Source organism: Oncorhynchus mykiss, chromosome 23, assembly GCF_013265735.2.
Source record: "Oncorhynchus mykiss isolate Arlee chromosome 23, USDA_OmykA_1.1, whole genome shotgun sequence".
NCBI classification, from domain to species: Eukaryota; Metazoa; Chordata; class Actinopteri; order Salmoniformes; family Salmonidae; genus Oncorhynchus; species Oncorhynchus mykiss.
The window spans coordinates 24,738,778-24,766,775 of record NC_048587.1 but is presented as its reverse complement, the minus strand read 5'-3'; the positions used below and the strand labels follow the sequence as shown (position 1 = coordinate 24,766,775).

At 40.3% G+C, this 27,998-nt stretch overlaps 2 protein-coding genes across 6 annotated transcripts; one reads left to right on the top strand and one right to left on the bottom strand.

Moving 5' to 3' along the window:
• The first annotated feature begins 5 nt into the window (after positions 1–5).
• On the top strand, positions 6–12,211 carry LOC110502481 (survival of motor neuron-related-splicing factor 30). Of its 4 annotated transcripts, none has more exons than XM_021580528.2 (6): positions 6–29; positions 4,700–4,819; positions 4,978–5,120; positions 5,432–5,587; positions 5,730–5,883; positions 11,388–12,211. In XM_021580528.2, the coding sequence occupies exons 2-6, from the start codon at positions 4,700–4,702 to the stop codon at positions 11,523–11,525; spliced, it is 711 nt and encodes a 236-aa protein (XP_021436203.2). In that variant the 5' UTR covers positions 6–29; the 3' UTR covers positions 11,526–12,211. The 4 variants fall into 4 exon arrangements, with proteins under 4 accessions (XP_021436203.2, XP_021436202.2, XP_036816033.1 ...); XM_021580527.2 differs by lacking the exon at positions 6–29 and adding an exon at positions 238–560; XM_036960138.1 differs by lacking the exon at positions 6–29 and adding an exon at positions 1,118–1,427.
• Positions 12,212–13,825: 1,614 nt separating this feature from the next.
• Positions 13,826–27,060, bottom strand: LOC110502480 (max-interacting protein 1). Of its 2 annotated transcripts, XM_021580525.2 has the most exons (6): positions 26,701–27,057; positions 24,981–25,083; positions 24,171–24,200; positions 20,298–20,412; positions 18,777–18,948; positions 13,826–15,744 (listed from the first exon to the last, which is right to left on the bottom strand). In XM_021580525.2, exons 1-6 carry the CDS (start codon positions 26,921–26,923, stop codon positions 15,581–15,583), a joined length of 807 nt encoding a protein of 268 aa, XP_021436200.2. In that variant the 5' UTR covers positions 26,924–27,057; the 3' UTR covers positions 13,826–15,580. The 2 variants fall into 2 exon arrangements, with proteins under 2 accessions (XP_021436200.2, XP_021436201.2); XM_021580526.2 differs by lacking the exon at positions 24,171–24,200 and having other exon boundaries at positions 26,701–27,060.
• Positions 27,061–27,998: the final 938 nt, after the last annotated feature.

Here is a 27,998-nt window from a genome sequence, read left to right as displayed (position 1 = left end):
AACATGGAAACAGCCTGACCACCTCTAGGGTAAGCACAATGGTCAGCGTGAGGTGTTCTCTCGTTGTGTTACTCATTTGTGTCTGGAAGTAGCTAGCAAGCTAGCCAAATTTAGCCAGTTAGCCTGAGTGCTGTTGTGAGGTCAGAACGCTCTGATTAAACCTCCTCCTCCTCCAGAGCGTTCAGTGTGTACACCGAGAGTGAAACACTCTTAATTTACGAACGGAAAAGATTGAACGACCGACACACTGGAGGCAATTTCCGAACGTACCCTATGAGTTACAGTCAGTTGACCTTTACAGTGAATTCGTTAGGATGTCGATTCAAATACCAATTGTCCATTTTAAGTACCAGGGACATAATTTATTGGGATAAAGCCCCATCTGCTGACAATGAGCGAAATTACACTTTGGCAGACTACTATCGCGAGAATAACATGTTATAAGAAATAATCGACATTTCCGGTTTATTTTTTAGATATTTATTTTTGCTGATTTATGAGAACCTATTTCAGTAAAATCTGAATATTCTTATTTATTCAGTTGAAACAAATACAGAAAGGTAAGATTATTAATGAACATTTAGCCGTTTTGAATGTGTTTTCTTTTGCAAAAATGGCACTGGATGCCAGCTGTCACTGTGTTGTGGCGATGGCCTACTAATTAACGTTAGCCATCTAGCGGTAACGTTAGTTAGCTGACTTTCTTGTTAGCGATGCCTATTTGAAATGTATTTGAAAGTCGATAGCTAGATTTGATACCTATCAGAGTAAGGAAATAAAGAGAACTAACGTTAGTTACCTGAGAACCGAGCTGAAAATGTGTTAACCCTCCACCGAAATGTAACTAGCTACGCCAGATAGCCAATTAAGCTAACTAGCCAGCTGGCATTTGTTGTGTAGCTACACATGTCCAAAAGTATGCAGGCACCCCTTCAAATGAGTTTATTCGACTATTTCAGCCACACCCGTATACGCAGCTGACCAGCGTATAAAATCAAGCACACAGCCTTGCAATCTCCACAGTCAAACATTGTCAGTAGAATGGCCCATACTGAAGAGCTCAGTGACTGTCAAATGGCATAGTCATAGGATGCCACCTTTCCAACAAGTAAGATTGTCAAATTTCTACCCTGCTATAGCTGCCCCGGTCAAAATCGTCTTTCCTCGGTTGCAACACTCTACCGAAGCAACGTCCGCAAAAAAACTGTTCATGAAATGGGTCTCCATGGCCAAGCAGCCGCAGACAAGCCTAAGATCACCATGTGCAATGCCAAGCGTTGGCTGGAGTGGTGTAAAGCTCGCCACCATTGGACTGGAGCAGTGGAAACTCGTTCACTGGAGTGAGGAATCACGCTTCGCCTTCTGGCAGTCTGGCGGACAAATCTGGGTTTCGCGGATGCCAGGAGAGCGCTACCTTCCTGATTAAGGTTTGGTGGAGGAGGAATAATGGTCTGGTGCTGTTTTTCATAGTTCGGGTGAGGCCCCTTAGTTCCGGTGAAGGGACATTTTAACGCTACAGCATACAATGATATTCTAGACTATTCTCTGCTTCCAACTTTGTGGCAACAGTTTGGGGAAGGCCCTTTCCTATATAAAATGTTATTTGTCACGTGCCGAATACAACAGGTACCTCTACCTACCAGGTAATTAATTACCTAACCATTAAATGATTACTTACAAGCCCATAACCAACAATGCAGTTCAATAAATAAAGTTAAGAAAATGTTGACTAAATAAAGTAAAATAATCAAATAGTAACACAAGAAAATTACATAAAAATAATGAGGCTGTATGCAGGGGTACAAGTTAATCAAGGTAATTTGTGATGCATAGACGATAGATAGCAAGTAGCAGCAGTGTAAAAACAAAGGGGGGTCCATGTAAATTGTCCAGGTGGCCATTTGATTAATTGTTCACCAGTCTTATTGCTTGGGAGTAGAAACTGTTAAGGAGCCTTTTGATCCTAGACTTGGCGTCTCGTTACCTCTTGCTGGGCGGTAGTGGAGAGAATTATCACTTGGGTGACTGGAGTCTTTGACGTTTTTTTGGGGCCTTTCTCTGACACCCATCGCCTAGTATATAGGTCCTGGATGTTAGGAAGCTTGGCCCCAGTGATGTACTCACTACCCTCTAGCGCCTTACGTTCAGATGCCGAGTAGTTGCCATATCAGGCGGTGATGCAACCAGTCCGGATGCTCTTGATGGTGTAGCTGTAAAACTTTTGAAGATCTGGGGACCCATGCCAAATCTTTTCAGGCCTGAGGGGGAAAAGGTGTTGTCGTGCCCTCTTCACAGCTGTCTTAGTGTGTTTGGACCATGATAGTTTGGTGATGTGGAGACCAAGGACTTTGAAACTCTCAACGCGTTCCACTTCAGTCTCGTCCATGTTAATGCGGGCCTGTTCGGCCCTCCTTTTCTTATAGTCCACAATCAGCTCCTTTGTCTGTATCACATTGAGGGAGAGGTTGTTGTCCTCGCACCACACTGCCAGGTTCTGACCTCCTCCCTATAGGCTGTCTCATTGTTGTCGGTGATCAGGCCTACCACTGTTGTCGTCAGCAAAGTTGATGGTGTTGGAGTCTTGCTTGGCCATGCAGTTGTGGGTGAACAGGGATTACAGGACTAAACACGGACCCTTGAGAGTCCCCAGTGTTGCGGTTCAGCTTGGCAGATGTGTTGTTGCCTAACCTTACCACCTGGGGCTGCCCGTCAGGAAGTCCAGGATCCAGTTGCAGAGGGAGGTGTTTAGTCCCAGGGCCTTTTAGCTTGATGAGCTTTGTAGGCACTATAGTGTTGAACGCTGAGCTGTAGTCGATGAACAGCATTCTCACATAGGTATTCCTTTTGTCCAGGTGGGAAAGGGCAGTGTGGAGTGCGATTTGAGATTGAGATCTGTGGATCTGTTGGGACAGTAATCACTTAGGCATGTTACCTTCGTTTTCTTTGGTACAGGGACTATGGTGGTCTGTTTGAAACATATGTAGGTATTACAGACTCGGTCAGGGAGAGGTTGACGATGTCAGTGAAAACATTTGCCAGTTGGCACGCACACATCTTGGTAATCCGTCTGGCACTGCGGCTTCATGAATGTTGACCTGCTTAAAGGTCTTGCTCACATTGGCTATGGACAGCTTGATCACACAGCTGGTATGAAAGCTAAACAGCTTTTATCCACAGAGCCCTTTTGCCCTTTGTTAGGTAACGTAACAATTAGAGGTCGACCAATTTAATCGGCATGGCCGATTTTAATTAGGGCCGATTTTCAAGTTTTCATAACAATGGATAATCGTTTTTTTGGATGCCGATTATGGCCAATTACATTGCAATCCTTGAGGAAACTGTGGCAGGCTGACCACCTGTTACGCGAGTGCAGCGTCAAAAGGACCTTGTGGCTGCAAGAAGCCAAGGTACTTTGCTAGCTAGCCTTAAACTTATCTTATAAAAAAAAACAATCAATCTTCACATTGTTAACACTAGTTAACTACACATGGTTGATGATATTACTAAGTTAACTAGCTTGTCCTGCATTGCATATAATCAATGCGCTGCCTGTTATATATATCATTGAATCACAGCCTACTTCAACTTCGCCAAACAAATGTATCTAACCATAAACATCAATGCCTTTTCTTAAAATCAATACACAGAAGTAAATTTGTTAAACCTGCATATTCAGTTAAAATAAATTCATGTTAGCAGCCAATATTGACTAGGGAAATTGTGTCATAGTATATGCAACAGTTTTGGCCGCATGGCTCGTTGTGAACTGTGTGACCGTAATTAATTTGCCAGAATTCTAACATTGACGGTTGTGTAATGTAACAGCAATATTTAGGCTTGGGGTTGCCACCTGTTCGATAAAATACGGAACGGTTCTGTATTTCACTGAAAGAATAAACGTTTTGTTTTTTCGAAATGATGGTTTCTGTATTTGACCATATTAATCGCCTAAGGGTCATATTTCTGTGTGTTTATTCTAATTAAGTCTATGATTTGATATTTGATAGAGCAGTCTGAGTGACGGTAGGCAGCAGCAGGCTCGTAAGCATTCATTCAAACATCACTTTACTGCGTTTGCCAGCAGCTCTTAGCAATGCTTGAAGCACAGCGCTGTTTATGACTTCAAGCCTATCAACTCCCGAGATTAGGCTGGCAATACTAAAGTGCTTATAAGAACATCCAATAGTCATATGTAAATGAAATACAAATGGTATAGAGAGAAATAGTTGACGCGTCATAATTCCTATAATAACTACAACCTAAAACATATTAACTGGGAATATTGAGCCGCCAGCTTCATATGTTCTCATGTTCGGAGCAAGGGACTTAAATGTTAGCTTTTTTACATGGCACATTTGCACTTTTACTTTCTTCTCCAACACTGTTTTTGCAACATTTAAACCAAGTTGAACATGTTTCATTATTTATTTCCGACTAAATATGTTATTTATGTATTATATTAAGTTCAAATAAAAGTGTTCATTCAGTATTAATTGTCATTATTACAAATATCTGCTTTTTTTGGTCCTCCAATAATCGGTATCGGCATTGAGAAATCATAATCCGTCGACCTCTAGTAGCAATTCTCTATGATGTGCAACACTTAATGATGTTATTGGGCTATGTGTTATTTGCTATCATTGCTTTGTTTCAACTATCGTTTTACCCCCCCGCCCCCTCTTTCATTGTGAATTTTCAGATGTCAGAGGATTTGTTGAAACAGTTGGGCAGCTACAAAGCACAGTTGCAACAAGTGGAAGCCGCCTTATCAACCGACCCTGAAAATGAAGACCTTCTCAAATTACAGAAAGACTTATCGGTAACTAGTTAGCCATGTGTCACCTGTATTGGCCATGAACATTTTAGATTTTACATCATTTTTACATCATTGAGTGTCAATATGTTTCTTAGTGTGTCTGTTTTCAAATGCGATTATTATCCAGCAATTGAATGACCTCAATTACGTATCCTTCACAGGAAGTCATAGACTTAACAAAAGACCTCCTGACGTCGCAGCCCTCCGAAGGTACTGCTACTGCCAACAGCTCAGATGCAGCCCCCCTGAAACATAGGTGGAGCGTTGGGGACAGGTGTATGACTGTGTGGAGTCAGGATGGACAGTGAGTATCACCCAGAAGCTCCTCAGTCCATAGTCAACCTGAATATTCAACTGTTAATTTACCAATTTTGCAATGTCATCTTTGTTCGTCTTGCTTGCACATATAGGGTCTTGACTTCATTTGACCTACACTATTCAAATGTATTTGTTCAGTGAAGCAGTGATAGACATGACAAGACTATTTTGCAAGAAGGGTCTAGCCCATGAATAAGAACAATAACAGAAACTCTCAGAATCTGTCATTCTTTATAATTGTGTAGTAGGGCTTGTCTTGCTTGTACTCACCTGCTTACAGCCGGGATTCTTTGACAGGGTGTATGAAGCTGAGATTGAGGAGATAGACGGCGAGAATGGCACGGCGGCCATCACCTTCTCCGGCTACGGGAACGCAGAGGTGGTGCCACTGCAGAACCTCAAGCCTGCCGAGGAGGGCAAGCACTCTGAGGATGACGGGAAATCCAAGTCCAGGTAGGAGAGACAATGTATATGTTAATAAAATAGGTCCTGTGTTGGGTCAGAAGTTTCCCTTGTTTCCAGTTCTTGATGTCCAGAAGAGTCCATGGCTGATCTAAAATTGTAACTTTGTGTGTGGGTGTGTGTGCCATGACAGGAAGGAGCAGATAGCAGACCAGAGGGAGTACAAGAAGAAGAAGGCCCAGAAGAAGGTGCTGAGGATGAAGGAACTGGAACAGGAGCGAGAAGACCAGAAATCCAAGTGGCAGAGTTTTAACAACAAGGCCTATAACAAGAACAAGAAAGGACAGGTATATTCATTCATTCGCATATTCATCTACTTTACACACTAGAAATTCCGGGCCTTGAGCCATCCCGTTTTGAGCCAATAACATCCTAACAGTCTAATAAATACATTTCGTATATTCTATTGGTTGTGTTTATGAAGATCTTAGGTAACATTGGAATATGCATTTTCCCCCAAAAGAATACAAAAGCATTTTCATTAGTTTGTTCTAAATCAAATCAAAGGTTATTGGTCGCATTCACATATTTAGCAGATGTTATTGAGGGTGTAGCGAAATACAGTGCAGCTAACAATACACAATAATACACACAAATCTAAAAAGTAAAATAATGGAATTAAGCAATATTAGGACAAGCAATGCTGTGGTATTAGTGGGTATGGGATGAAGAGACAATATTGATATAATATGTAGTACATCTGAAGAATAGTATATGTACAGCAATAGTTAAATAGGATATGCCTTGACTAGAATACAGTATATACATATGAAATGGGTAAAACAGTATGTAAACATTTGTTTAAGTGACCAGTGTTCCATGACTATGTACATAGGGCAGAAGCCTTTAAGGTGCATGGTAGAGTGCCCAGGTGTTAGCCGTCTAGTGATGGTGACTAAAATTCAGGGGGCTGGCTAGTTGTCACTGTCTTAACAATCTGATGGCCTTGAGATAGAAGCTATTTTTCCAGTCTCTCAGCCCCAGCTTTGATGCACCTGTACTGACCCCGCCTTCTGGATGGTAACGGGGTGAACAGGCCATGGCTTGGTTGGCTGAGGTCCTTGATGATATCCTTGGTCTTTCTGTGACACCGGGTGCTGTAAATGTCCTGGAGCGCAGGCAGTGTGCCCCTGGTGCTCTATTGGGCAGACTGCGTACCAGGCTGTGATCTCAATGGTGCATCTGTAAAAGTTTGTGAGGATCTTAGGGGCCAAGACTATCTGTGTGGACCATTTCAGATTGTCAGTTACGTGTACGCTGAGGAACTTGAAGCTTTTCACCACCTCCACTGTGGCCCCGTGGATGTGGATGGGGGCATGCTCCCTCTGCTATCTCCTGAAGTCCACGATCAGCTCCTTCGTTTTGTTGAAGGGAGGATATTTTCCTGGCACCACTCCCCCAGGGCCCTCACCACCTCCCTGCATGCTGTCTTGTATTTGTTGGTAATCAGGCCTACCACTGTTGTTGTCTGTGAACTTGATTTTTGAGTTGGAACAGGAGGGGGCTGAGTACGCACCCTTTTGGGGGCCCTGGTGTTGAGGATCAGTGTAGTGGCGATGTTGTTGCCTACCTTTACCACCTGGGGGTGGTTTGTCAAAGAATGATGAGCTTGGTGGGTACTATGGTGTTGAATGCTGAGCTGTAGTCTATGAACACCATTCTTACAAAGGTATTCCTCTTGTCCAGATGGGATAGGGCAGTGTGCAGTGCAATGGTGATTGCGTCATCCGTGGATCTATTGGGGCGATATGCAAATTGCAGTGTGTCTAGGGTGTTGTTTAAGGTGTTGATATGATCCTTAACTAGCCTCTCAAAGCACTTCAAGATGACAGAAGTGAGTGCAGCGGGATAATAATAATTTAGTTACCTTTGCTTTCTTGGTTACAAGAACAATGGTCGATGTCTTGAAGCAAGTGGGGACAACAGACTGGGATAGGGAGATATTGAATATGTCCTTAAACACTCCAGCTAGCTGGTTTGTGCATGCTCTGTGGACGCGGCAAGGGATGCCGTCTGGGCCAGCAGCCTTGCGAGGGTTAACATGCTTAAATGTCTTACTCACATTGGCCATCGAGAACGAGAGCTCACAGTCCACAGGAGCAGTGTTGACCCACTGTTTCCCTCGAAGCGGGTGAAGAAGGTGTCTTGCCATCTTACCACGGTTTTTGGTTTGAATAGGTTTAAATCGTCACAGTGGGAAAAACATCCTCTATACACTTCCTGATGAACTCAGTCACCGTGTCAAAGTTATTCTCAGAGCCAACCTGGAACATATCCCAGTCCATGTGATCAAATCAATCTTGAAACATGGATTCCGATTGAACAGACCAGCATTGAACAGACTTTACCACGGGTACTTCCTGTTTGAGTTTCTGCCTATAGGAAGGGAGGAGCAGGATGTATGTGTGATCTGATTTGCCGAAGGGAGGGTGGAGCAGGACTTGTAGCCGACCCCGAAGGGAGAGTAGCTATGGTCGATCGTTTTTGAAGCGCGATTGGAGTGGGCGACGTGTTGATATTTCTTTGCTAGTGTTTTCCTCAGATTTGCTTTAGAAATGCAGCTACAATAAATGCGGTCTCAGGATATGCGGTTTCCAGTTTGAGTTCCTTGAGAGCCGTCATGGTATCGGCTTGAGGGGCAATATACACGGCTGTGACAATGACCGAAGAGAATTCTCTCAGGAGGTAATGCGGTCGGCATTTGATTGAGATATTCTAGGTCAGGTGAACAAACAGACTTGAGTTCCTGTACATTAAAAACTAAAACACAAACACCACAATTTAGTGTTATATCCATCGCAAATAAATATTTTTTTGGGGCATGTCTTAAAGGTCCAATGCAGCCATTTTTACCTCTATGTCAAATAATTAATTAACAATCTTACTGTGATTTCAGTTAAAATTTTCAAAAATAACAATTTCTCAAGAAAGAATTTTGCTAGGTATGTCTGAGTGGGAGGGGAAACTAGAAATGATCTGTTATTGGCAGAGAGGTTTGGAACTCTTTCGTATTGGTTGATTAACTAATTTATTGCCTGTTGATGTCACCAGGCAGGCCAAAACTCCATCCCACCAAAACAGTCTGAAGTTTCAGGTGGTCTTTTCAAACAGGTCTTACGCTAAAAGGACATTATAATTTTCACAGTATTATTTCATCCTCATAGTTCAGAAATGTATATAAAACAAAGGAAAAGCACTTTTGACTGCACTGGGCCTTTAAGAAACATGATCCTAAGACAATGCATTTTAAAAGAACAGAATAGCATATTTTAAGTGTCATGTTACAGTGCCTTGCGAAAGTATTCGGCCCCCTTGAACTTTGCGACCTTTTGCCACATTTCAGGCTTCAAACATAAACATATAAAACTGTATTTTTTTGTGAAGAATCAACAACAAGTGGGACACAATCATGAAGTGGAACGACATTTATTGGATATTTCAAACTTTTTTAACAAATCAAAAACTGAAAAATTGGGCGTGCAAAATTATTCAGCCCCCTTAAGTTAATACTTTGTAGCGCCACCTTTTGCTGCGATTACAGCTGTAAGTCGCTTGGGGTATGTCTCTATCAGTTTTGCACATCGAGAGACTGACATTTTTTCCCATTCCTCTTTGCAAAACAGCTCGAGCTCAGTGAGGTTGGATGGAGAGCATTTGTGAACAGCAGTTTTCAGTTCTTTCCACAGATTCTCGATTGGATTCAGGTCTGGACTTTGACTTGGCCATTCTAACACCTGGATATGTTTCTTTTTGAACCATTCCATTGTAGATTTTGCTTTATGTTTTGGATCATTGTCTTGTTGGAAGACAAATCTCCGTCCCAGTCTCAGGTCTTTTGCAGACTCCATCAGGTTTTCTTCCAGAATGGTCCTGTATTTGGCTCCATCCATCTTCCCATCCATTTTAACCATCTTCCCTGTCCCTGCTGAAGAAAAGCAGGCCCAAACCATGATGCTGCCACCACCATGTTTGACAGTGGGGATGGTGTGTTCAGCTGTGTTGCTTTTACGCCAAACATAATGTTTTGCATCGTTGCCAAAAAGTTCCATTTTGGTTTCATCTGACCAGAGCACCTTCTTCCACATGTTTGGTGTGTCTCCCAAGTGGCTTGTGGCAAACTTTAAACGACACTTTTTATGGATATCTTTAAGAAATGGCTTTCTTCTTGCCACTCTTCCATAAAGGCCAGAGTTGTGCAATATACAACTGATTGTTGTCCTATGGACAGAGTCTCCCACCTCAGCTGTAGATCTCTGCAGTTCATCCAGAGTGATCATGGGCCTCTTGGCTGCATCTCTGATCAGTCTTCTCCTTGTATGAGCTGAAAGTTTAGAGGGACGGCCAGGACTTGGTAGATTTGCAGTGGTCTGATACTCCTTCCATTTCAATATTATCGCTTGCACAGTGCTCCTTGGGATGTTTAAAGCTTGGGAAATCTTTTTGTATCCAAATCCGGCTTTAAACTTCTTCACAACAGTATCTCGGACCTGCCTGGTGTGTTCCTTGTTCTTCATGATGCTCTCTGCGCTTTTAACGGACCTCTGAGACTATCACAGTGCAGGTGCATTTATACGGAGACTTGATTACACACAGGTGGATTGTATTTATCATCATTAGTCATTTAGGTCAACATTGGATCATTCAGAGATCCTCACTGAACTTCTGGAGAGAGTTTGCTGCACTGAAAGTAAAGGGGCTGAATAATTTTGCACGCCCAATTTTTCAGTTTTTGATTTGTTAAAAAAGTTTGAAATATCCAATAAATGTCGTTCCACTTCATGATTGTGTTGTTGATTCTTGTTGATTCTTCACAAAAAAATACAGTTTTATATCTTTATGTTTGAAGCCTGAAATGTGGCAAAAGGTCGCAAAGTTCAAGGGGGCCGAATACTTTCGCAAGGCACTGTACCAATCACAGGGAGTGCTCACATGTTGAAAGCATGGATTGAAAGCATGGATTCTTAGTTATTCATGGGCAAAGTTAGCTTTAGAAATACAGCCCATCCACTCAAATTTGAGTTTTGTGAAAAGTTAGTTTTTTTTAAACCATAGATATGCTCTCCGATGGGTAATATTAATCTAAGCTGCATGAACCTCTCTATAAGATGATTTGGAAAAGTAGCTTTTTGGTAAGCTCTTCTCTTTGTCAATTACACATGCCTCGCTGTTCATCAGTTTCTTCATTGACAATTGATAATATGGTCAGACTTCAGACTTCTGTCAATTTAATGTTGTGTTTAGGTTACATACAGGCTGTATCACAACCGGCCATGATTGGGAGTCCCATAGGGCGGCACACAATTGGCCCGCGTCGTCCGGGTTTGGCCGGTGTAGGTCGTCATTGTAAATAAGAATTTGTTCTTAACTGACTTGCCTAGTTAAGTAAATTAAAATGTCTGTGTGAAGTTGGTTTAGATAGAGTTTAGCTGTAGTTTCAATGGGCTATAATCAGATGGGCAGCGAACTCTCATGTGAAGGAAGGGCAGGGGAGAAAATGACATGCCTTCCTAAGACTGCTTATAACACGGTCTGTTTGTAATCAAAATTCTAACAAAGTCATTGTGCTGAATATTCCTAAATAAGTCTATTTAAGGATGGAGGGGGACAAGACTTAAAAAAAATTGCAGAGGTATTACCATTTTAAATGAATATGAAATCAAAATTACTGTCTGCGCTTCGTGTTAAACTAAGTAACTTTTCAAATGTTATTTGCACATTTTCAGCTGTTGCTTTTTCTCAGGAGAAGTACCATCACAAATAGTCTTACTGAGATTTCCATTGTCTGTTGCAGGTGAAGAGGAGTATATTTGCATCGCCGGAGAGTGTAAACGGCAAGGTGGGAGTAGGAACATGTGGCATAGCAGACAAACCCATGACCACGTATCACGACACATCCAAATATAACGTCAGGCATCTAATGCCACAGTGACCTAACATTTTATCTTTGTGTAAAAGTATCCTATTGTATAGTAGCAAGATCATTGCTTATCTTTGTGTGTTTATGGTTTGGGTTACCCCAGTAAAGGAGCTTTGAAACAAATTGCTTGCTCACCATTGGTTGCCTCATTGGGAAATTGTCCTTACCAGTATTATCACATAGAACAGCAGAATTCTTAATAAAATAAATAACCACTGTAAATGGAGTTGCAGCACAAATAATGGTTGTGGTGAAATTAGTCTGGGTTGCTGTATCCTTCTGAATGCAACAAAGGCCAAAAAACTATTTCCATGTTTTTAATGTTACACATTTATTATAGATTTTTCAGGTTGAACTAGACTATAATATACATTTTTACGGTTTAGTGATAAGACCCTTTTTTAAAGCAAGTAATATAAAGCTAATTTTACATCTCAGTTTTGTACATTTACAGGGAAACAAATTGTTTTTTGTTTAGAGGTAAGATGTTCCTCTCATTTTTCCCTGAACCCTGAATTTTTCATATTGGTACTGAATGTTGTTTAACACAGTTCCTCCAGATGGCAGTAATGTATTTTATACCGTCTTTGTTCTGTGACGTATGTCAATGACCTTATGCCACTGCTGGTGATATAAGCTTTTTTTAAAATAAAATCAGGGATGAGTTGTGGATTTTCCTATTAAACCTTCATGTTTGATTTATTGTGAGGTTTTGTCTATGGTGCTAGTGCATAAGTGTACAATCTGCAGATATAAATGTATTGTATAGAAAATATATGATTTCAATCATGAAGAATATATACAGTGGGGCATAAAAGTATTTAGTCAGCCACCAATTGTGCAAGTTCTCCCACTTAAGGAGAGAGGCCTGTAATTTTCATCATAGGTAGTACACTTCAACTATGACAGACAATGAGAAAAAAAATCCAGAAAATCACATTGTAGGATTTTTTTTTTAAATGAATTTATTTGCAAATTATGGTGGAAAATAAGTATTTGGTCAATAACAAAAGTTTCTCAATACTTTGTTATATACCCTTTGTTGGCAATGACAGAGGTCAAATGTTTTCTGTAAGTCTTCACAAGGTTTTCATCCACTGTTGCTGGTATTTCGGCCCATTCCTCCATGCAGATCTCCTCTAGAGCAGTGATGTTTTGGGGCTGTTGCTGGGCAACACGGACTTTCAACTCCCTCCAAAGATGTTCTATGGGGTTGAGATCTGGAGACAGGCTAGGCCACTCCAGGACCTTGAAATGCTTCTTACGAAGCCACTCCTTCGTTGCCCGGGCAGTGTGTTTGGGATCATTGTCATGCTGAAAGACCCAGCCACGTTTCATCTTCAATGCCCTTGCTGATGGAAGGAGGTTTTCACTCAATCTCACGATACATGGCTGAATTCATTCTGTCCTTTACACGGATCAGTCGTCCTGGTCCCTTTGCAGAAAAACAGCCCCAAAGCATGATGTTTCCACCCCCATGCTTCACAGCAGGTATGGTTTTGTGTTTGGAGGACAAAGAACGAGTTGAGTTTTTAACAAAAAGTTATATTTTGGTTTCATCTGACCATATGACATTCTCCCAATCTTCTTCTGGATCATCCAAATGCTCTCTAGCAAACTTCAGACGGGCCTGGACATGTACTGGCTTAAGCAGGGGGACACGTCTGGCACTGCAGGATTTGAGTCCCTGGCGGCGTAGTGTGTTACTGATGGTAAGCTTTGTTATTTGGTCCCAGCTCTCTGCAGGTCATTCACTAGGTCCCCCCGTGTGGTTCTGGGATTTTTGCTCACCGTTCTTGTGATCATTTTGACCCCACGGGGTGAGATCTTGCGTGGAGCCCCAGATCGAGGGAGATTATCAGTGGTCTTGTATGTCTTCCATTTCCTAATAATTGCTCCCACAGTTGATTTCTTCAAACCAAGATTCAGTCTTCCCAGCCTGGTGCAGGTCTACAATTTTGTTTCTGGTGTCCTTTGACAGCTCTTTGGTCTTGGCCATAGTGGAGTGTGACTGTTTGAGGTTGTGGACAGGTGTATTTTATACTGATAACAAGTTCAAACAGGTGCCATTAATACAGGTAACGAGTAGAGGAAAGAGGAGCCTCTTAAAGAATAAGTTACAGGTCTGTGAGAGCCAGAAATCTTGTTTGTAGGTGACCAAATACTTATTTTCCACCATAATTTGCAAAGAAATTCCATTAAAAATCCTACAATGTGATTTTCTGGATTTTTTTTTCTCATTTTGTCTGTCATAGTTGAAGTGTACCTATGATGAAAATTACAGGTCTCTCATCTTTTTAAGTGGGAGAACTTGCACAATTGGTGGCTGACTAAATACTTTTTCCCCCCACTGTATCTTATAGCTATGGACAACACAATAACAAAGAACAACTGAACACTGTATAGGTACATATGGTGGTAGAGGTTTATTGATCAAGTTTTCAAGGGACCATTACCATGAACCACACAAAATAGTAGCAGGGGACCAGCAATATATTCTTTGTAAAAGTCACCTTTGATGGCTGCTTTAGCACAGGAGAGTGTTCAGAGACACTTTCTAAGTCCGAGTCTTTTTCAAAATGCATTTTACAAATGACCCAAAACTGACATTTAATAAATTCCTGGAACTAAGAAACCTGTGCAAGATTCAATTTAGCCATTTTAAGACACAGTTGGTGGTGATAATCGTTTTAGTTGTACCACGAAAATATGGGTATGGTCATAAGATGAAATGTCCAATTTGGTTAGTAGAATTGTCTTGCAGTGTGTGATTTTTGTAGACAAATACTCAAAATATACAGCTTCGTGGTTTTAACTTTGGAATGCTTCTCAACTACAATACAAAAAATAAGTTACTAAATAAGGATGCGAATCAAAACTCAAATTACATTCTGCCATGTGCTATATTGTTCATGCTACAAAGACATGAGCTCTCAAAACTGGTCAATCCAAAGCACATGACAATACAATTGAAAGCTACATTCAATACACATGCACCATTTACTTTTTTGTTCCAACTTTTACAGCCATTTTATCTTACTATTGATTACTATTTGTAATTAATACATCTATTGAAGTTGCATACAAAACAAGCAAGTGGTGTTGGACGGACAAAATTAACAGCCAACTTAAGAGTTGACATAACTGTCAATGAGTGTTATTGCTTCCGAATTGTGCTTGGGAAGTGCGGGATAGCTTATTATAGCTGCCTACCGTATACAAACAATATTACTTTTGAAATCTCAAGGGGGATTGATGTCAATCATCTCACAAAAGAGGCCACTGAGTGATACGTTTAGCCTGTCCTGTACCATTGCACCTAGCTTTTGTCTGGGATAACTTGTCAAACAATGCTCAGTTCAAAACCACAACAGACTTAACTTTACATTTGTCAAAACATCTAAATAATTCAAGTGTGACCAAGACATACAGTACAACACAATAAATATTGGAAAAATAAATACTACATTTCTCAATTATATTCTAATAAATTAGGAATAACATTGGTGACTTGTGTCAAAGATTTCAAGTGTAATTGTTGTTTATTCAACCTGTATACCTTAGAGAACTGGTTTGGAGTGCAGATATAGAAGTGCGAGTGACCTGCTTGGTGATGGATGAGAATAGTTTTTTTTTACTAGAGGGTCATCTGCTAGAGGTTTCCAAAGTGGGGGGAAAAGTGGCACTGGTGAGCTTCTGGCTGGTTTTGTGGTTTTTGTGCTGGTTTTAGGAGGATACAGGTAACATTAGACTCTAAGTGCAGTCGCCCACATCAGGGGCAAGATTTACAGTTGTAGTAGTAGGATTAGTCCACTTTAAAACTGCAGGTGGGGTTTAGCTTTAAACTACTGGTTCTTGGGATGAGAAGGCTAGTTTAGACTGCAGGTGGTTGATTTTTAGGCTGATTCATAAGAGGAGTGGTCCAGTTTTAAACTTCAAGAGGAGTTGAACTTCAGGCTGGTTATTTGTACAGTACCAGTTATAGACTGCAGGTGGAGTTTTAGGCTGGTTCTTAGGAGAAGGCCAGTTTAGAATGCAGCTGTGGATGAGGAGGTTCAGGCTGGTTCTTAGGAGGAAAAGGTCTGTTTAAGACTGCAGGTGGAGTAGCCCTCGTCGCTGGCCAGGCTCTGCCGACTGCTGTGGTCATCCAAGTCACTGCAGCCACTGGTGCTGATACTGTCCAACTCTCCATGGGAGAACTCAGTGCTTTCCACGTCCACCTCGATCTCTTCTACAGAAATTGGGGTGAGATACATTTTTTTATTATGATCATCCCACACTTAGTAATCAGATAATCGTATTGATTGACAACTACTGCTTGATGACACCAAATGCTACATTATAGACTGTAACACATGTAAATTATATTTACTGGTTTGAAATGGAACTGAACCAAACCGTTTCTTAGTATAATATACAGTGCCTTCAGAAATTATTCATACCCCATATTTTGTGTTACAGACAGAATTCAAAAAGGGTTACATTGATTATGTAGGTTAGCCTGCCCTCTTGTGGATGCATGTAATAACTACATGTATGAAACATATTTCTCTACATAAAATCTTCTAAAGGCCTCCGCATGCTTCCCATCCGAAACACTTCGGGAACAGTTTCTGGGTATATTATGAAGACATTGTGACATTTTTGTTAGTTTTGATCTTCACCAAAGGATTTCTGTTTTTTGCTCCATTTGTCTTTCCCTCGATCCTGACTAGTATCCCAGTCCCTGCTGCTACCCCCACAGCATGATGATGCCACCACCATGCTTCACCGTAGGGTTGGTGCCAGGTTTCCTCCAGACGTGACACTTGGCGTTCAGGCTAAAGACAATCTTGGTTTCATCAGACCAGAGAATCTTGTTTCTCATGGTCTGAGAGTCCTTTAGGTGCTTTTTGTCAAACTCCAAGTGTGTCGTGCATTTTACTGAGGAGTGGCTTCCGCCACTCTACCATAAAGGCCCGATTGGTGGGGTGCTGCAAAGATATTTGTTCTTCTGGAAGGTTCTCCCATCTCCACAGAAGAGCTCAATTTCGAGTCTCATAGCAAAGGGTCTGAATACTTATGTAAATAAGGTATTTCTGCTTTTTATCTATAATGCATTTGCAAAAAAATTATTATGGGGTTTGTTATTATGGGGTATTGTGTGTAGATTGATGAGCATTTTTTATTGAATGAATCCATTTTAGAATAAGTCTGTAATTTAACAAAATGTGTAAAAAGTCAAGGGGTCTGAATACTTTCCGAATGCACTGTACATGTACATATTACCTCCAGTATCTTGACTACCCCGAACCCCTGCACATTGAGTTGGTACCGGTACCCCTTGTATATATCCTTGTGATTGTTATTTTTATTGTGCTACTATTTTTCCTTTTGTATATTTAGCTAATTTTTCTTATTAACTTTTTAAAAACTGGTTATGGCTTGTAAGTAAGCCTTTCACAGTAAGGCCTGTTGTATTCGGCGCATGTGATAAATACAATTGTATTTTATTTGAACAGTATGCCTTAAAAAAATATGCACTTCCCTTGACTTTTCCCCCATTTTTTTCATGATACAGCCTGAATTCAAAATGGATTCAATTGATTTTGAAATACAGAAATGTCTAACTTCCATTAGTATTCACACCCCTTAGTCAATACTTTGTAGAAGCATACTTTCTGGGTATGTCTATGAGCTTTCCACACCTGGATTGGGCATAATTTGCCCATTATTCTTTTCAAAATTCTTCAAGCTCTGTCAAATTGGTTGTTGATCATTGCTAGACACTCATTTTCAGGTCTTGCCATAGATTTTAATTTAGATTTAAGTCTGTAACTCGGCCACACAGGAACATTCACTGTCTTCTTGGTAAGCTTGTGTTTAGGTTATTGTCTCGGGGCTCGTGAGTGGCGCAGTGGTCTAAGGCACTGCATTTCAGTGCAAGGGGTGTCACTACAGTCCCTGGTTCAAATCCAGGCTGTATCACATCCGGCTGTGATTGGGAGTCCCATAGGGCGGCGCACAATTGGCACGGCGTCGTCCAGGTTTGGCCGGGGTAGGCTGTCATTGTAAATAAGAATTTGTTATTAACTGACTTGCCTAGTTTTTAATAAAGGTAAAATAAAAAAATGTAAATTAAATAAATTGTCCTGCTGAAAAGTGAATTTGTCTCCCTGTGCTGGTGGAAAGCAGTCTGAACCAGGTTTTCCTCTAGGATTGGGCCTGTGCTTAGCTCTATTCTGTAAAAAAAATGTTATCCTGAAACTCCCTAGTCCTTAACGATTACAAGGACACCCATAACATGATGCAGCCACCACTATGCTTGAAAATATGGAGAGTGGTACTCAGTATTGTGTTGTATTGGATTTGCCCCAAACAAAACACTTTGTATTCAGGACAAAAAGTTAATTGCTTTGCAACATTTTTTGCATTATTCCTTTAGTGCCTCGTTGCAAACAGGATGCATGTTTTGGAATATTTGTATTCTGTATAGACTTCATTCTATTCCCTCTGTCAGTTAGGTTAGTATTGTGGAGTAACGACAATATTGTTGAGCCATCATCAGTTTTCTCCTATTACAAGAATTAAACTCTGTAACTGTTTTAAAGTCACCGTTGACCTCATGTTGAAATCCCTGAGCGGTTTCCTTCCTCTCCGGTAACTGAGTTAGGAACGACACCTGTATCTTTGTAGTGATTGGGTGTATTGACACACCATCCAAAGTTAATGAATAACTTCACCATGCTCAAATTAATATTCAATTACTGTTTTTTTTATGTTGACCTATCTACCAATAGTTGCCATTCTTTGTGAGGCATTGGAAAACCTTCCTGATCTTTGTGGTTGAATCTGTCTTTGAAATTCACTGCTTGACTGAGGGACCTTACAGATAATTGTATGTGTGGGTACAGAGATGAGGTAGTCAATCAAAAATCATTTTAAACACTATTATTGCACACAGCGTGAGTCCATGCACATTATTATGTGAGTTATGCACATTTTTACTAATGAAGATATTATTGCTTGCCATAATATTTCGGCTTTGAATTTTTATGAATTTGTAAAAAATCTTGAAAACATAATTCCATTTTGACATGGGGTATTGTGTGTAGGCCTATGACCAAATAAATCTCAATGTAATCAATTTTAAATTCAGGTTGTAACACAACAAAATGTGGAAAAAGTAAAGGGGTCTGAATATTTTCTGAAGGCACTGTAATATTGCCACTGTCAGCCGAAATATGCTGGGAGTAACTAAACTCTGTGCAATGGTTGGCTCACCTCGGTCCGAGTGTTCTAAGGCCAAAGGGGAACCTACGCTGTCCATACGGGCCCTGTCCCTGTCTCCGCCTCCAGGGGTCTGCAGGTGGGCCAGCTGCCTCTGCAGGTGCCTCTGCTCACGCTCCAGGCTCTCCAGCTGGTGCTGACTCCTCCGGTCCAACTCCTCTAGTTTCTACACACAAACAGAGGAGAGAGAGTTAATCAACCTTAGAATTTTTTGGTATTTTATGGTGGTGGGAAAAGTATTCAATTGTCATACTTGAGTAAAAGTAAAGATACCTTAATAGAATATTACTCAAGTAAAAGTGTAAGCAACCCAGTAAAATACTACTTGAGTAAAAGTCTCAAAGTATTTGGTTTTAAATATACTTAAATGTCAAAAGTAAATGGAATTGCTAAAAGTAAAAGTATAAATAATAAAAAAATATTTATATTAAGCTAACCAGACGGCACAATATATATTTGTATTTATTTATGGATAGCCAGGGGCACAACTGAACACTCAGACATAATTTACAAATTAAGCATTTGTGTTTAGTGAGTCCACCAGATCAGAGGCAGTAGGGACCCCCTAAATGACTTAAGTAGTACTTCAAAGTATTTTTACTTAAGTACTTTACACCACTGGTATTTTATGAATAATAATTGCATATAAATAAATGGTGTAGGATAAGGAGCAGCTATTTATCACATTTTGTTAGACATCTGCGCATAGTATGACACATATTCAGTTTTACTGTACAAATGATAGAATCTTCAACAGCTGCCATTTGCAAACATATTTAAAATGGAATAATGTTTTTGTTTTTGTTTTACTCTACTCTTGTGACAACACAAATTCTGCCCATTCAAGATTGAGGGACAAACTGAGTGTGTTCTTCTGAGCCTGAATAATCATATGTGAATTTATCCACATCAGACCAGGCTAAAAAAAACAACAGATCCAAACAGCTGTAGTGGCAAAGTAATTCCTGACATTTTTGTACAATGGCCAAATGTAGAGCTGAATTTGCTGCTTGTAGGAAAACAAGGGCAACGGCTGGGTTGGTTCAGGCTAAGCATACAAGCCACACTTTCTTTCACTTTTTATTTTCTTTCTGAAACACAGCAATGTGCAAAACATTTCTCAGATCAATTGGAAATACTTTTTCAGAGTTCACAAGGGGGTGACAAATAGGTTCCAGACTATATCTACACCTGGATAAAATGGGAAAATTCAAGTTTTCTAATCAATTATGTTTGATAAATCAGTTATACCCATTAAAGGTATATCCCCATTTCTCTTGCATTTGCTTGCGTTTCCAGGCCCACAAGTGTGCAGCCAGGAATAGCAAGTGATTTGTAGGCTGAGGAAGTAGACCACATTGTGTTTGTGTGCCGCAGTGCTGTGGCAGGTCATGGGAGCACACAGCTTCTCTATCCATAGGCAAGGGGCTTCCATTGAACCATTCACTATTCACCAGATCCCATAACACCATGGTCCCCATGACACCACCATGGTGGCATTGTTGACTACAGTACCTTAATGTGCCCCTTGGCCTTGTTGAGCAACCCCAGGGTAGTGTGCCGACTGCAGTCTGGTCCCAGTGGGATCAGTGTCTTCAACCTCTCCAAACACAGGCGGAGATGTGCTCGTCTAAGAGGGCGAAGAAGCAACAGACTACTCTTTAGTGAAACCAATAATAGGAATGGTCTCTCTACATCCAGACGAAATTCCTGGATTTGAATGTCATGATCCCCCTTCACATCGATTGATGAATATCTTTGGACGTAATTAGTTATTGATCTGGTTATTATACTGAACAAAAATACAAACACAACATGCAACAATTTTAATGATTTTACTGAGTTACAGTTCATATGAGGAAATAATTTAATTTAAATACATTCACTAAGCCCTATTCTATGGATTTCACATGACTGGGAAAACACATACAGTTTGCATCTGTTGGTCACAGATACCTTTAAAAAAATGGGCCTCACAATGGGCCTCAGGATTTCATCATGGTATTTTTGTGCATTCAAAGTGCCATTGGTAAAATGCAATTGTGTTTATTGTCTCTAGTTTATGCTTGCCCATACCATAACCCCACAGCCAGCATGGGGCACTCTGTTCACAACGTTGACATCAGCAAAACCCTCGCTCACACGACACCATACACATGGTCTATGGTTCTGAAGCCGGTTGGACGTAATGCCAAATTCTCTAAAATGACGTTAGAGGCGGCTTATGGTAGAGAAATTAACATTAAATTATCTGGCAACAGCTCTGGGAGACATTCCTGCAGTCAGCATGCCAATTGCATGCTACCTGAAAACTAGAGATGTCTGTAGCATTGTGTTGTGTGACAAAACTGCACATTTTAGGGCCTTTTATTGTCCCCAACTTCTTAATATGCCACACCTATCAGGTGGATGGATTATCTTGCCAAAGGGAAAATGCTCACTAACAGGGATGTCAATAAATCTGTGAACAACATTTGAGAGAAATGTGTTTTTTGTGCATATGGAACATTTCTGGGATAATTTATTTCAGCTCATGAAACATGGTACCAACACTTTACATGTTGCATTTATATTTTTGTTCAGTATAGTAATAGATTGAGCTACAAAAGCAGACCCTTTATATTATTTTCCATTTTGTTGGATAGAAAGATTTAATAGTCCGGGCCCATTGCTGCTGAGGTCAGCCAGTATGACAGGCATACAGACAATCTTGTTTTAAGGTCATGGCCTTTGCTCCATAAGAACTGAACATTGTAGTGTCTAGAAACCCCCTGTGTAGTGCAATTTGAGATTGAGCTATTATCATCCAGAGGCCTGGGCCTTCCCTCTTCTGTGTTCAATGATGATTCCCACACTGGCAGCTCTCTGCATATTAGCTCTCATCACTGCACAGAAAAGCTTAGCTTAGTGAAGCACACTGTCTGAAACAAGCAGTTCCAGTTCCAACTGTGAAAACATTGTATGGTTGTCTTCCAAGAACAGCCTGTACTGGACTGGACTCCCTGATTTGCCATGCAAAACAGACATCTCTGTTCTACCACCAGGATGCTAGCATGCTAATGTACAAACAAACTTGAAATTGTGAAGGTGTTGATAAAATACAATGGGGCAAAAAGGTATTTAGTCAGCCACCAATTGTGCAAGTTCTCCCACTTAAAAAGATGAGAGAGGACTGTAATTTTTATCATAGACTAGATAGATATCATACACTTCAACTATGACAGACAAAATGAGAAGAAAAAAAATCCAGAAAATGACATTGTAGGATTTTTAATGAATTTATTTGCAAATTATGGTGGGAAATAAGTATTTGGTCACCTACAAACAAGCAAGATTTCTGGCTCTCACAGACCTGTAACTTCTTCTTGAACTTGTTATCAGTTCATAAGACACCTGTCCACAACCTCAAACAGTCACACTCCAAACTCCACTATGGACCAAAGAGCTGTCAAAGGACACCAGAAACAAAATTGTAGACCTGCACCAGGCTGGGGAGACTGAATCTGCAATAGGTAAGCAGCTTGGTTTGAAGAAATCAACTGTGGGAGCAATTATTAGGAAATGGAAGACATACAAGACCACTGATAATCTCCCTCGATCTGGGGCTCCATGCAAGATCTCACCCCGTGGGGTCAAAATTATCACAAGAACGGTGAGAAAAATCCCAGAATCACATGGGGGGACCTAGTGAATGACCTGCAGAGAGCTGGGACCAAAGTAACAAAGCCTACCATCAGTAACACATTACACCGCCAGGGACTCAAATCCTGCAGTGCCAGACGTGTCCCCCTGCTTAAGCCAGTACATGTCCAGGCCCGTCTGAAGTTTGCTGGAGAGCATTTGGATGATCCAGAAGAAGATTGGGAGAATGTCATATGGTCAGATGAAACCAAAATATAACTTTTTGGTAAAAACTCAACTCGTCGTGTTTGGAGGACAAAGAATGCATCCAAAGAACACCATACCTACTGTGAAGCATGGGGGTGGAAACATCATGCTTTGGGGCTGTTTTCCTGCAAAGGGATCCGGACGATTGATCCGTGTAAAGTAAAGAATGAATGGGGCCATGTATCGTGAGATTTTGAGTGAAAACCTCCAGCAAGGGCATTGAAGATGAAACGTGGCTGGGTCTTTCAGCATGACAATGATCCCAAACACACCGCCCGGGCAACGAAGGAGTGGCTTCGTAAGAAGTATTTCAAGGTCGTGGGGTGGCCTAGCCAGTCTCCAGATCTCAACCCCATAGAAAATCTTTGGAGGGAGTTGAAAGTCCGTGTTGCCCAGCAACAGCCCCAGCAACAGCCCCAAAACATCACTGCTCTAGAGGAGATCTGCATGGAGGAATGGGCCAAAATACCAGGAACAGTGTGTGAAAACCTTGTGAAGACTTCCAGAAAATGTTTCTCTGTCATTGCCAACAAAGGTATATAACAAAGTATTGAGATAAACTTTTCTTATTGACCAAATACTTATTTTCCACCATAATTTGCAAATAAATTCATTTAAAAAAAATCCTACAATGTGATTTTCTGGATTTTTTTTCTAATTTTGTCTGTCATAGTTGAAGTGTACCTATGATGAAAATTACAGGCCTCTCTCATCTTTTTAAGTGGGAGAACTTGCACAATTGGTGGCTGACTAAATACTTTTTTGCCCCACTGTAAGTCCAGCTGTAAAATTTGCCGCTTTATTAGCCAGTATTACATTTTCAAATTCTGGGTCAATATATTTAGAATAACATCAGGATATGCTAAATAAATTCAATAAATCCAGCCTTCACAGTATTTTGGATTATCAAGTGAAGTTCCATTTTGAAAAGACAGTTGGAGATAAAGTCACCGGATATAACTATTTGCCACACCACATAAAATGTTACGAAATTTGTAGCATAACAACATCCCTGTACATGTATTTATTATGGATCCCCATTCGCTGCTGCACTCTTCCTAGGGTCCAGCAAAATTAGGCAGTTATACATTTTTTTTGTTTAAACATTACAATACATTCACAACAGATTTCACAACATATTAAGTGTGTGCGCCTGTGTTACTTGTGCACTATCAAACCATGTATCAGTCTGCACAGTTGAATGATTATGTGGATATGATGTTTGATATGCACCAAGACAGGTTATGCACCATCAGATTTATTAGGCCTATATCTCTTTGACTAATTAATTATTGTGTAACTCAAGTGTTTTACCCCATGTTACACAGTTATGGACCAAATCACAGTCGGGTGGGGAATCAGAGTAGAGAAGAAAATGGTAGATGAGTGCACATTCAGTACTTGCAGAGATCTTCAATTGATCAACAATAACTACTGTCAATGGAAATACTTGCAATGGCCTCTAACACAGAATGACAGTCACAACCCTTTCTGACTCACCTATTTTTTTCCAGCTCATTGTGTGCTGATCTGGGTGTAAAACAAAATGGACAGGTTATAGACCATAGACTTAGATAGACATTGCATCATTGTATCTATCTTATTATGGCATCTGTGAGAGCATGGGCAGTGCCATTGAGGCCATTTCCATTTTGAAGTTGTCCATTTTCTTCAACTACTCCTATGAGTTAACAAACAAACTGAAACGGTGCATACTACCACCTAGAGTGTGTTGTTTGAACAGGTATAAGGCCAAGGTTTGCGGTTTACTGCCAGCTGCAGTTATGGAATGTTTGCTCACAAGTATAAATCATTGGCTGATCCCTCCTGATGACCCAGATGGAATCATGTGATCCTTTCTTAACCCATAGGACATCCCACCCAGTTTACTACTTCAAAATGGTGAAAGTGGCGCTGCCCATGCTAAAACTGGCTTTTGGGCACTAGAGTCTTCTATCTATTTCTATGTTATAGACAGAAATCCATGGACAAGATATGTTACCAATACGCTTTGTAAAATACTAGTTTGACAGTTTCTGTCTTGGTGCACTTTGTTTCTTCCAAGTCCAATAATGAAGAAGGGGTAAAAACGAAATGTTATCAAATCAAAATGTATTGGTCATGTCCAAATATTTGCAGGTGTTATAGCAGATGCAGTGAAATGCTTATGTTACTAGCTCCAACAGTGCAGTAAACTGTCTCGTCAATACAATACAAATACACAAATAATCAAAGAGTGAGCATGCAACTGTAATAACATGGGTATGTGTAATATCACAGTTATAAAGAATATTGACAAGATTAATTTACCTGTTGTGAATATTGTCAATTTTCTTATTCTTTAATTTCCGTTGTCTCTGATGATGCTTGTTCTGAGTTGCAGGGCATGTTGAGGCATATCCATGTTCACATTCTGTTGATGAAATGTATATTTTGAACACATTAGGCCTTACATTATAATTCTGTAATTTCTGTCAGACAAATACTTTTTTTGTTTTGGTCTGTAACATTTGTGACATTAAGCTAGTCCCAAAACAACAGGGAATGAATAAACAACATCTCACATAGCCTACCCCTCCCTCCTGTCTATATGCTGCAGCTTCCAATAATCTTACAATGTTGTTGATTATTGTAAAACATATATATAAAGAAAAAAGTTGTATATTTAAGTTTAGTAAAACTTGGGGAAATGCCTATAGCTTCACCCAACACTGTCTCTTACTTTCTCAACAGCATGGTTTATTGGTTTATTGAAAAACACTAACAAACTTTCTTCAAGACATAGGCCAGCCTACTCATTCATTACCAATTTTGAAATCTCACTTAGTAGGCTATATTAGGCTACACTAGACAATAAAATGCATATAGAAAACTATAACATGTATAATAGGCTATAAACATTTTTACCTATTTCTAGGTTTAATAAAATATCCAATATGAGATTGATGACAACAGAATTGTTTTAATGTGATATTTTATTTATTTGATCTAATCCTAAATTGTGTATACACCTACAAATCCCACAATACATGTGACGTCAAAGTTTAACCTGGGTTTGATTGGGTATCTGCAAGGACTCGAGACGGGAACATGGGTTTAGTCCAATCAAAACGGACAATTTTGTTCCATGTGGAAACCATGTGAGCAACAGTGAAGATACGAGGAAGCGCAATTGATTGAAATAAAGAAAGTATATGGCTGGCATTATAGGGCTTCTCTATTCAGCCTCTGCACAACATGCCGACTTTTCAACACATTTTTTAAGGGTTTATTTGCCTCATTTGACAGTTGGATTTGGTCTGAGATAAATAAGCATAGGCCTACGAATTATTTGCTTTTCTTCGGCCTGCAGGCGTCCACATCCACTGCCAGAAATGTAATGAAAACCTATGCTCAGTGTTGAGTAGGCTAGGCTAGGTTTTAAAATAAGTTGAGTGGGAGCTTGATAAATCGACAAGCCTATTATGTAGCCTAAATATTTTAATAAGTAACCTACAATTTAGGAAGACATAGCTCAAAGGAAGACAGTCCAACGCACACAGGGCAACCTTCGTGGATATCATTAGGATATGTTTAGTTTAGGCATATTCATGTCTCTAAGAAAATTAATTAATGGGGCCATAGTCAAGTCTCATCCAATTGGAAAATGCGCACTTGAATAGCCATTTAAATTATGCTACCATTCGTAGAAAATGCCATAGCGGGTGAGAGCATAATTCTATGTCACGGGTTTGCTTTTGACCATGGATTGTTGTTTTTTTGTAGGCTATTTCTCATTCACAAACCAATCAAAATATGTTCAGTCCAAGTGATTCATTTGAAAAACTTACTGGCATTATCTCAACAAATGTGCATTGGCAGAATAGGTTGAAATATTAGGCCCATTCACAATCAGACAAATGGAAGCAGGGGAGTCAGACAGTTGCCTCTCATGTTTACGCGTCTTTTGTCGCCCTAACCATTTCGGTCCATTGTTGTCTGCCTTGGCGAGCCTGCCTCTGAAATAACCAGAATAGCCTACATTACTTACTTCCGTTGTTCTTTTCATTGTTCTCAATGTAATTTGCTGCATCCAGCAACACCTGAACGTTTTTCATAAAAGTGTCGATTTGGTCCATTGCGGAACATTCGGAATATAGAATGTCGGAATATCCAGACATATCGCTAAAATCCTGTTGGTCCATAGACGCACCCGACTCCAAAAGGATCCCGTCTGATTTCAACTCGATCTGCTGTCTCATATATTTAACCATTTTCTTTTATGAGAACTGGCAGCAGTCTAAATTTGGTCTCCTTATCCAAACTGTGCAATGTGCAGAATGAGGGAGATACTGCATTGAACTGGAGTAGATGGAATTGTGCAGTCCTTGAGCCACTTGCCCTAGTTGGCGGTTAATCCCTCCCACCAAAGCATGCACATTGCATTCACCATAGTCAACTGAATGCAAGCCTCGTCTTCAACATATTGCAGGAAAGCAACATGTATATGTATGAATAGTTTTACACATTACCACATCAGTATTCACAATATAGCTAATCCTGATTATAACTCCCCAAAATGGACTGAACGTTTGGCTCACATAATGTGTAATGCATGAATGTAATTTGTTTTAGACTAGTTTAAATCATTCTCTGCTTGTACAGTATATTGTTACTCCCTTTATGACTAGCATCTGCATCAAAGCATTTACTAGTGATGGGGTAAAAACAAATGAGGCTGGCGTGCAGGTGATCACATCAGTTTAAAGAAAATCCATAGTGTGACCTGCTTAACAAGGACAGAGGAATTTAACCTATTGAAAATGTCTTCCTCTACCTATCACATCAAGTCCTCACATAAAGTGCATTGTCATCCGGCCTCAATCGCTTTAATGTATTGAAGTAGGATGCTCTGCAGGGCCTTGATATGATTGGGAATGCACCTCCAAAGTCATAGGTTAGAGTTTAAATCATTTCCTAATAGACAAAGTTTAATGGAATGCATTTATGAGCATACACTGTGGAAGAACTTGGTATTTAAGTGATAATACCCAAAAAACCTGTGTTTGGAGGATATAGTGGCACGGGTGTGTTGTTAGGCCCGAGACGAAGTACAAGTCGTTCAGTCTTTTTGTTCTGTATCTATGGACGTGACTCAGTCGTTCATTCTAATTGTTCCATTGACATACTGGCTGGCAACGTGCTTATCCCTTGCTTGCTAGCTAGCCAACTATGGCTAACTTACATTCACGGTTACGGCTAACTTGCAGCCAGAATAACAGCAAAGTAGCCGCATTTGCATTTGTTTAAGCTGTTTTCTAGTGACATTTATTTGTATACATCCATAAC